The sequence below is a fragment of the Cyprinodon tularosa genome, unplaced genomic scaffold (genome assembly GCF_016077235.1).
Source record: "Cyprinodon tularosa strain WSP-4 unplaced genomic scaffold, ASM1607723v1 ctg61, whole genome shotgun sequence".
In the NCBI taxonomy this organism is placed as follows: domain Eukaryota; kingdom Metazoa; phylum Chordata; class Actinopteri; order Cyprinodontiformes; family Cyprinodontidae; genus Cyprinodon; species Cyprinodon tularosa.
The window spans coordinates 890,419-901,032 of record NW_024039352.1 but is presented as its reverse complement, the minus strand read 5'-3'; the positions used below and the strand labels follow the sequence as shown (position 1 = coordinate 901,032).

Sequence of the window (10,614 nt, the reverse complement as noted above, 5' to 3'; positions counted from 1 at the left end):
GAGTGAGTGCTTCAAGAACCACCACACACAGACATAAGAAAGACATGGGTTTCTGCTGTCGCATTCCTTGTGTCAAGCCACTCTTGAACCACAGACAGCGTCAGAAGCGTCTTGCCTGGGCTAAAGAGAAACAGGACTGGACTGCTGGTGAGTGGTCCAAAGTCATGTTCTCTGATGAAAGTAAATTTTGCATTTCCTTTGGAAATCAAGGTCCCAGAGTCTGGAGGAAAAGAAGAGAGGCACTTCATCCACGTTGCTTGAAGTCCAGTGTAAAGTTTCCACAGTCAGTGATGGTTTGGGGTGCCATGTCATCTGCTGGTGTTGGTCCATTGTGTTTTCTGAGGTCCAGGGTCAACGCAGCCACATACCAGGAAGTTTTAGAGCACTTCATGCTTCCTGCAGCTGACCAACTTTTTGGAGATGCAGATTTCATTTTCCAACAGGACTTGGCACCTGCACACAGTGCCAAAGCTACCAGTACCTGGTTGAAGGACCATGGTATCCCTGTTCTTAATTGGCCAGCAAACTCTCCTGACCTTAACCCCATAGAAAATCTATGGGGTATTGTGAAGAAGAAGATGCAATACACCAGACCCAACAATTCAGAAGAGCTAAAAGCCACTATTAGAGCAACCTGGGCTATCATAACACCTGAGCAGTGCCACAGACTGATCGACTCCATGCCACGCCGCATTGCTGCAGTAATACAGGCCAAAGGAGGCCCAACTAAATACTGAGTGCTGTACATGCTCATACTTTTCATGTTCATACTTTTCAGTTGGCCAACATTTCTATAAATCCTTTGTTTTTATTGGTCTTCAGTAATATTCTAATTTTCTGATATGATGAATTTGAGATTTTCATTTGTTGTCATTTGTAATCATCAAAATTAAACAAAATAAACATCTGAAATATATGAGTTTGTATGTAATGTATGAATATAATATACAAGTTTCACTTTTTAAATGGAATTACTGAAATCAATCTACTTTTTCATGATATTCTAATTTTATGACCAGCACCTGTAAACAGTGTGGGAGAAAAAAACCTTACACAAGAAAAAAAAAAATAAATAAATAAAAAAAGCACTGATATGGAAGTCCGGAACATAATATATATATGATACAATTACGCAGTGTTTTGGTTTGGTGTTATCAGAGTGATGCAGAGTGAAAGAGTGATATGATTTCGAGTTTTTCAACAGTCTGATGGCAGTGGGGAAGAAGCTGTTTCAAAATCCGCTGGACCTGTATCATACAGAAAGTAAAATAGCAAGCTACAATTGCTTTAGTTATGCAAGTAGTAGGCCTACACAAATGTGTGTGTGTATATATATATATATATATATATATATATATATACACACACATTCACACACACATATAATTGTAATAAACAGCTCAGGAGACGTGTTTTTTGTGATTCATTCTTAGTTTAATCACAGATATATGGAATAAAAGGGCCCAAAAGACACTATATGTAAACCTTTACAAGCTTTTTAGGGGTACAAAAACAAATCACAATTTTTATTCACAATTCTCTATATTTTCTACATTTTACAAGTAAAATAAACACTCTGTACCACTGGGGTGATGGGTTTAGTGCAGAATGTGAATTTCGTCATGCTATACTTGTGACAGTGTAAAAAAAAATGCTGGGAAAAAAAAAAGACTAAGAAAACATCTGCACAAGAGCCCGTGATTTTCTGGCTTCATGAATCTTCATGTGCATATTGAGGTCTGGAATGGAGCGAAATTTTTTGCCACATTGGAAGCAGCGGAATTTCTTCTCCCTGCTGTTGTTCTTGGTATACGAGGCATGACTGGAGCATGTCTTCAGGTGGTAGGAGTGTGCCACCATTTTGCCACAGTTGTCGCAGAAGTACGGCTTCTCGCCCGTGTGTTTCCTCATGTGAACTCTGAGGTTTGAAGTCTGGGTGAAGGTCTTCTGACAGAAGGGGCACCTGTGCGGCTTCTCACCTGTGTGAACCCTCAAATGCAAAGCCAGGCTATCTCTACGAGCAAACTCCTTGTGGCATTCGAAGCATTTAAAGGCCTTGTGTCCAGTGTGGACCTCCTCCATGTGCCTGATCAAAGCCGAGTCCCTGATGAAGAACTTGGCACAGATACGGCAGGACTTGTTATCGAGGGCTATTTCCTGCTGCAAATAAGTAATTTCACTGGGATTTGGGTCAAAATAAGACAAATCTGGCCCAACATCATTAGTCCATTCATTATGGACGTCATCATTGTTTGTTGTCTCAGTTATGGAGCTGACACTGGGTAACACCTGGGGCTCCGTTTGAACTGTTGTCTCTGATCCAGCAGGAAAAACTTTGACATCCTGTGGAGAATCCTGGTGTGGGTTGATGCAGACATCCAGCTGCTCTTCTTTGACCCTATGATGCTCCCGACTTTCCTTTTGTTCTTCAGCTGGAGGCTGACTTTGATTGCCAGCCAGTGATTGCACGTCTATAGAAGAGAAAATACACTAAATTAGCGCCAATCTCAAGAGCAAACTATTCAGAGATACAATTAATAACTGTTTAAGTACTATTACGGATGATAGAAGTTCATAAAGTTCATCTAATTCAACCCAAACCAACGGATCATCTCAGATGTAGCACATTGAGCTGCATGGCAAGACCACGGTTACTTAGCAACAGCTGCTTTGACAGCATCGCCACCAACCTTCTTTGAACAAAGACACTCGGGGCTGTAAGACGGTCAGCTGCTCGATCTGCTGTCTCAGCTGGATGATTTCTCTCTTGGAGCGGACCGTCTCTTCCTGGTACTCCGTTATTGTTTTCTCAAAGAGCCCGAAGATCTCCTCTGCAGCCGCCGTTAGCCGCTCGCTAACCAGGAGCCTGAGCTGCTGCATCCCCGACATGTTGGAACCAACCGGCACAGCCAGGAAACTAAAAGGAAAACAACTAAAAGGATAAAACACTATCACTGCAATACAAAACGCCTGACAAATATAATCTAATTAAAAGACAGCAGCGTGACTTTTCCTTCCCCGTTCGCAATTAAAGTATTATATGTCACAGCGCCCCCTGCTGTTTCCTCCTCCCCCCTCTTTTCTTCTTCTTCTTCTTTGTTAGATTGCCGGATTGCAGCATATTGTCCCCTACTGTACATGGGTGTGAGGCTCTATAGTTCCACCTACTATATTTTATTTTTTTTATTTTTGTGTATTGTAAAAATAAAAACAATGCTTTATTAATAATCAAATTTTATCCCTGGCTCCATCTGTCCTTAAATTCCATAATTTCCATACTTATTTTCCTCATCCTCTCTCTTTCAGTTGCATATAGCACCCCCTGCTGTTTCTTCCTCCTCCTCTTCTTTTTGTGCACCATTTCTGATGAGGGAAAGCTAAAATATAACAAGCTGCTGATATAATAATGTATTGTTGACCTGACTTGTTTTTTAACTGTTTGTTGTTAAATCATTGTTGAATAAATGTTTTGTAAAAAAAAAAAAAAAAAATCTTCTTTCTGGTTTGTACTGGCAGGTGACATCAAACGTTAGGATATCATCGCCATCTACTGTGCTGGCGTGTGGACCAGAGTAGCTCCCTTTATTCTAAATTCTTATAAATAATCCTATTTCCTACAGCCTTGCAACAAACTAAATTATAATAAAACTAAAATGCTTTTTTTAAACCAAACTTTTATGTTCCTCTTATATTTGGCGAAATTATGTTTAAATATTTTGCAAAAATATGTTGCAATGCATGATGGGGTTTTGCATCTAAAGGCTAACGTCTTACGTGCATTGTTGCCAGGTTGGGATGTTTCCCAATCTGGCAGTTTAGGATAGCCGTCTATGGGTTAAAAACATTTTTTCTTTCGAATTATGGCCTAAGAGATCAATAGATTTTGGTTCATATTGGGCAAGATTTCGTATATCCAGGGGGTTTATGAACATTTTTTGGGCTGAAAAACGTGAGTCAGTGACATCTGGCAACCCTGATGATGTGGTGAGTTGCGTTCATTAAGCAGCAGCAGTCACTGGGGCCGGTGAAATGCCAGGGCCGAAAATCGTCCAAGCCTGTTAACAATCCATGTAATCCACACATACAAAGCAATCAAATCATAGATGTACAGAACTTAGGTTATGTGTAATAAAGTGGAATGGCACAGGGAAAAAAGGATTGAACACACACACCGGTTCAGTCCCAAATGATGGCCAATAAAAAGGTGTCTCTGGTATCACACAAGAAACATCTCATGATGGGTAAAAGTAAAGAGCTTTCAAAGGACCTTTGCAACGTTAATGATGGCCTTAGTTACAGAAGGATTTCTAAACTTCTGAGTGTTCCGGTGAGCACTATTGTAGCCATAATCCAGTAGAACTTTTTATTGCCTACCAGGAGTGGGTGACAATAGTTGAATAAACTTAGGGCTCTCAAAATGGTATCGGTGCCGTATTTGTTGGTACTTGCCGATACCGATACCACCATTTTAGGGCAGTATCGGGGCCCCGTCCGATACTGGTATCGGAATCGGTGCAACACTACTAATAACTAGCGTCCTGTCTAGGACGGTGTCGGAGGTGTGCCAGGCGTTGTGGACGGCACTATATCCAGAGTTTCTGCCATTAGATACCAAACAGGAAATATGCATAATGTAGAGCGTATATAGATTTGACCAATCAGAGGCCTCGTGTCTGCGGCACTGTCTGCGATCAACTACAATTTTGGAGAGGTGCAGCAGAGTGTTTGCGAAAGGGGTGGAGGCATATCTGCGTTAACTGTGACACAACCAGGCTTTAACCTTATGGTATGTAGTGCATCACCTAAAGAAATAAACTAAAATGCAAATAAACATGGTTTAATCATGTTTTGAAGACTGCTCTTAGCATGTTTGATGATGACCTCAGACAAGCAGTTTAATGGAGAAAATGTAAAAAGCATCAACATTGTCTCAGAAAAAGTCATAAAAAATTTTTAAGATATATATTAGCATTCTTTAGTGAGTTAAAGATGAGCAGCTTAGCATGGTAGGACCAAAGCAAGGGAGTTTTTTGTTGCAACCACTCACACATCAAAAGAAGCTCTGCTCCTCCACTCTCTTCATCTCTTCAAGCATCTGGAAGTTCCTGAAACTCAAAGAGAAATGTTGCAAACAGTCTGTTTTGCAGCAATTTGGTTCTGATATCGGCCATCATGACTTAACTGGACATAAGCTATAATGGTGGCTTCCATGATGACTTCATCTCTGATGTGAACCCCAGGAAAGCTTCACAGAAGTAGAAGGGAATCCTCTGAGTTTGGTTTTTTTTCTGTCCTCAAACACTATGGGGGGTAGGACCATATGCTTGCCTTGTAACACTGTCTTGGGGGAGGGGGCTCTGCAGAAGTAACTACGGTAATATTATGGATTATGGCTCAACAAAGACGATGTGGTTTCATGGCTTTCAGCTTATTCATTCAGAGGTTATAGAGTCAGTTTAAAGACCTCCTCCCATGGATGTCCGTCGACGCTGTGGATCGTCTGAAGCATGTTTTCAGGTGGTAGGAGTGTGCCACCATTTTGCCACATGAGCTGCAGTAGTACGGCTTCTCGCCTGTGTGTTTCCTCATGTGGACCCTGAGGTTTGAAGTCTGGGTGAAGGTTTTCTCGCAGAAGGGGCACCTATGCGGCTTCTCGCCCGTGTGAACCCTCAAATGCAAAGTCAGACTATCTTTCCGGGCGAACTCCTTGTGACATTCGAAGCATTTGAAGGCCTTTTGCCCCTGGTGGGACTCGTCCACATGCCTGATCAGGTCGCAGTCCCTGATGAAGGACATGCCACACAGACGGCAGGACTTACTATCCAGGACGTGTTCCAGCTGCATTAATGGAACATGGCCAGGACTCGGACCGCAATGTAATGAGTTTGTTCCAATCTGCCTGATCCATTCGCTATTATCTCTGCTGTTTAGTGTCACGGTAATGGAGCTGACACTCGGTAATAGATGGGGGTCACTTTGAAGGGCTTCTTCTGATTCATACGCTGAATCTTTTACATTGTCTGAGGAGTCAGTGTCCAGGTCTGGGATGATGCAGACATCCAGCTGCTCCTCTTTAACCTGCCGATGGTCCCCGCTTTCATTTTGTCCTTCAGCTGGAGGCGTGCTTCGGGTCCCTGATGCTGAATCCACAGATAGGAGACAGAAAAACAAGCGAAAGAGGTAATATTGTATAACATTTGTATTTATTCACAAAAAAAAAACACTTTATATAAATGAACTGCTCACAGACAGATAGATTAAAGATTTATTTCTGTTAATTATGATGATTACACCTAAAGCTAACAAAAGGCAACGTTTTAGTTTTTAATATTACATCAAGATGATTTAAAAAAAAAAAAACTTTTTAAGAGCAGAAATTTAGGCTTGATTAAAAAATATGTTCATCTCATACAGACATTTTTTTTTTTCATATCTTATTCAATTTAAAAGACCCCAGGCTTTAAGGTCACAAAGCTTTTACCCAGTTTTGGGAAGCTTGGTTTTCAGGACTCCATTACAGTAGTAGCCATTCATAATTTCCCCACTTTTTAAACATCTTTGTACTAAAATATTCTTTCTGTCATTATTTGTGGGCATAAGATCTAAAGAGAAGCAACATCCCCTGGTCAGACCCTGTAATTTAGTGAAAGGGTGGAGTCAGAGTAAAAAATATACACACCCAGGAGAAGGATGGGCTGGAAGTTGGAGGGGATTTTGCTGGGAGTTGCATGGAAGTGGGCTGCCAGTCGGCTGGCGTTTGACTGGGAAGGGCCATTTTGAATGGCTGCTATTGTAGGTTAATCTAAGATATCCAAGAAAAGCGGATGCTAGTCTGTGGATGGGACTTGTTGTATGACATGATGTACAAATCTAAAGAATCAGCCCAGACATCAAGAAGAGACGTGTGGAGCTCCCCAAGTTTGGCTCAGCCAAGGGTTCATTTTCCAGGACAACTAAAGGTGCTGCGTCCATCTGTTTAAATAATCCCATACCAGTAAGGGGTGGCATGTTCCTATGTCCCAAAGATTTTTTATTTTTTTTTGCCAAGAAGGTAACTATAAGCCCAAGAGCATAAACAACTAGACCATGTGAAGATGTGAGCCCCATAATGACATGACTGGAACATAAAAAGGCCAGATTACAGGTTGCAAATGTCTAGCATCTTAAAGTTAAAAGGTACTGAACAATACCAAAGGAACACCATCAGTCTGAAACATGGTGGTGGTAGCATCATTATCAAGATTCTTTTTTCATTTTTGAAATGTTTTTATAGTGACTTAAAATATTAATTCATCCAAAATAGTGGTCCTCCTAATTGTCAATCATTGTGATGATATGGTTTAGTAAGGTCGTCCTACATGTGGAAACGTGTGCAATGATCTGATTGTCTAAAATTTATCAGATTAACATTTGGAGGCCTGAGAACACCATCCCTACAGGGACGAATTGGTACATTTAAACCAAATAAACCAAAAAAATCCAAAAAGAGTACATTTAAATCCACTGGACTTTGTTTCCGAGTTTGTAGATGTTGCGCTTCCCATCCAGGAAGCTTTTTTTAAGTCTAAAATTTTGAATAGAAGTCTGAATTTTGAAAGTCTAAAATTTCAAATTGAATTTTGACTTTGAATTTTGAGAGTCTAAAATTTTGAATAGAATTTTGAAAGTCTAAAGTTTTGAATTAAAAGCTTCCTGGATGGAAAGTGAAATGTCATAGTCATTCCAAAAAAAAAAAAAGTTGAAGTTGAAGAGGTTTCGCTTCCTTCCACAAAACTTTTTTTGAAGTCTAAAATTTTGAATAGAATTTTGAATTTTGAAAGTCTAAAATTCTGAATTGAATTTTGAAAGTCTAAGATTTTGAATTAGAATTTTGAAAGTGTAAAATTTTGAATTGAATTTGAATTTTGATAGTCTAAAATTTTGAATTGCAAAAGTTTCCTGGATGGGAAGCAGATGTCTTCAAACTTGGAGACAATGTCCAGTGGATTGTTTTTTATTGTCTTTATTTGGTATATGGAAAATGACTTATTTAACTTTTAATTAATTAAGCCAGTTTAATTATATGGTGGTTAAAGAGAGATATGTTTTGCAGTATAGGCATATCAAAGCCTTACAGACATGAGTGACCCATCAGTTGTATTTAAATAAGAAGGAAATGCCTGCTTGTAATATAAATAAAAACCTGACTGTACTGGAAATGTTTAGTTTGATTAAACCTGACAAAAAACCTTTTGTTTATCTATCTATTTATAAATACACACCTTCTATAAGCAAAATGCAATGTAACTACTTTACATCAACCAATGCAACAACATTATTGACGTCACAGTAACAGTGATGGCCGCAGAGCTGTTTTTAAAGCTGATTTAGCAACAGCTGCTTTGACAGCATCGCCACCAACCTTCTTTGAACAAAGACACTCGGGGCTGTAAGACGGTCAGCTGCTCGATCTGCTGTCTCAGCTGGATGATTTCTCTCTTGGAGCGGACCGCCTCTTCCTGGTACTCCGTTATTGTTTTCTCAAAGAGCCCGAAGATCTCTTCTGCAGCCACCGTTAGCCGCTCGCTAACCAGGAGCCTGAGCTGCTGCATCCCCGACATGTTGGAACCAACCAGCACAGCCAGGAAACTAATGCTTTAAAAAAATACAATAACCCAGCTTTTTAATGCAGGGAGGCTGTTCTGTTGTCTGGCCGATCCAAAGTAATTAAATTAATATTTCGTCTTTTGTTACAGGCTTACTAAACATTTAAAAATGAAATTCTTTAGCGCCCCCTGCTGCCCAGATGACCAGCTCTTTAATACTGTACTCTATTAAATACATTTCACTTGTTTATCTTTTCTTCTTGTTGTTTTTTACATTCTTATTGTGACCTTTGTGGGTTTTTTTTATGTCCTGCTAGTAAAAAGATTTTTCTTTGCATAAAGGTTGAAATGTTCCCAGTTTAAGATGTTTATCTGGTGTCACTGGGATGCAAATAAGCAGAGGGATAGGCAGGCCACTAAGCAGCAGTGAGGGTTAAAATGGGAGTTGTTTCAGTGAGGAGGCTTTGTGGTGATGCTTCTTTGTCCATCAGACACAAACAAAATTCACTTTATGGAGATTAAAGTTTATTCTTTGTTTAATGAGAGGCAGATGCCAATATCTGGCGAACAAATGGATGAAAAATGTAGAATAACAGCTTGTTCAAAATAAAGACTGATCTGTCTTTATAGCTGTAAAGCTATTAATGAAGCCCTCTAATTCTCGGGGAAATTATTTGTACTCATCTCAAAAACAAAATAAAAACCTTTTTCATTAAAAAAACTTTTGTTTGTATCTTTGTGTGTTTCCATAATTACATCTGCATGCATTTAAAAATGTATAGTAATTACTTTAAATATTTATCAAAATGATTATATAATTATTAGATATTGGCATCTATTCTTATTCGAAAGGAGCCTATGAACATCTTTATTTGCAGATTTGCTTCAGACCTGTCAGACTGTGTGGAGATCTCTAGCCTTCCATTGTTCGAATTTTAAACGTATAGTGGAGGATTTTCACAAAATTTTTGAAAAGACCCACCCTCACCACTTTTAAAAAAATGCACATGCAAGAACCCTGTACCTGCTCCCAAGAGGGAAGGTCTATTAAACACGTGTGAAAGCATGCACAAGCCCAATTTTCCTCATGCACACTCTTTAAAAGTTGCTGTTTGCATTGTTCATACAAGCTTAGTTTCCAAAAGAAGATTTGCAATTTGTCCACTAATGTCAGACTCACCACTTAAGTGAAAATGGGGATGAGCACATAGGACGTCCTAACGTAAACATATCACCAGAATGATTGACAATTAGGAGGAGCACTCATTTTGATGATCCACCCAGAACGAGAACACCTACAACTATACCTTTATGGTTCATATTTAGCTGCATGTCTTCCTCCTCTCTTCAAACCACTTCCTGTCACAGTACTTTGAAAATAAAGGCTACTTTTGGCCACAAAAACAAATATTTTATGCGTTTTAAAAAGCATTTGAAATATTTTCAGCCACTATAAAAACATTTTAAAGATTAAAAAACTCTTGATCATGATGCTAACACCACCTGATGGTGTTCCTTCGGTATTGTTCAGTCACCAAGTTTATAAAACTTTACTAAAATGCTTGCATTTTACAGTTTGCATTTAGACTGAACACTAATCTCCTTGTGGCTGTGTTGTGAAGGCTATGTTGACATCCTTCAAAATTCAGTTCAATTCAAAAATACCTTGTTAATCCCAAAGGGAAATAAAATGTTGCAATGGCTAAGGTTTTTTGTTTTTTTTAAACGAGTTATTATGGTTGTTGATAGGTAGGATCTACTGTAGCGGTCTTTCAAAATCCTATGTGTAAACCCTGGTCTTAATTAAGTGAGCATTTAAGTGTGCATTTAAATTTGAATTGTGGTTAACCAGTTTCCCCATGACTGATGTCAGTTTGCCAAACAATGAGAATCAAAGTATTAGCTTAGGGGTGTATACATTTATGCAGTTTTTCATTGTCTTTGTTGCCAGTGTGTTTTTCAGTTAGTTGGTACAGGACTTCACATTAAAAGGAACTTTTATACATTACAAAACATTTTATTTTAAGAG

General features: G+C 39.1%; 2 protein-coding genes across 2 annotated transcripts; both read right to left on the bottom strand.

Moving 5' to 3' along the window:
- Positions 1-1,400: 1,400 nt before the first annotated feature.
- On the bottom strand, positions 1,401-3,064 carry LOC119798103 (zinc finger and SCAN domain-containing protein 31-like). The gene is made up of 2 exons (XM_038307448.1): positions 2,691-3,064; positions 1,401-2,471 (listed from the first exon to the last, which is right to left on the bottom strand). Exons 1-2 carry the CDS (start codon positions 2,887-2,889, stop codon positions 1,672-1,674), a joined length of 999 nt encoding a protein of 332 aa, XP_038163376.1. The 5' UTR covers positions 2,890-3,064; the 3' UTR covers positions 1,401-1,671.
- Positions 3,065-4,821: 1,757 nt separating this feature from the next.
- LOC119798104 (zinc finger protein 354C-like) lies at positions 4,822-8,755 on the bottom strand. Its single transcript, XM_038307449.1, has 2 exons — positions 8,402-8,755; positions 4,822-6,140 (listed from the first exon to the last, which is right to left on the bottom strand). The coding sequence occupies exons 1-2, from the start codon at positions 8,598-8,600 to the stop codon at positions 5,452-5,454; spliced, it is 888 nt and encodes a 295-aa protein (XP_038163377.1). The 5' UTR covers positions 8,601-8,755; the 3' UTR covers positions 4,822-5,451.
- Positions 8,756-10,614: the final 1,859 nt, after the last annotated feature.

Excerpts from the sequence above, each read along its gene's own strand:
- LOC119798104 (XM_038307449.1), bottom strand. The coding sequence starts at position 8,600 with ATGTCGGGGATGCAGCAGCTCAGGCTCCTGGTTAGCGAGCGGCTAACG. Across the intron at positions 6,141-8,401 it reads AGTGTCTTTGTTCAAAGAAG|CATCAGGGACCCGAAGCACG; the intron begins GTTGGTGGCGAT and ends CTGTGGATTCAG.
- LOC119798103 (XM_038307448.1), bottom strand. The coding sequence starts at position 2,889 with ATGTCGGGGATGCAGCAGCTCAGGCTCCTGGTTAGCGAGCGGCTAACG. Across the intron at positions 2,472-2,690 it reads AGTGTCTTTGTTCAAAGAAG|ACGTGCAATCACTGGCTGGC; the intron begins GTTGGTGGCGAT and ends TCTCTTCTATAG.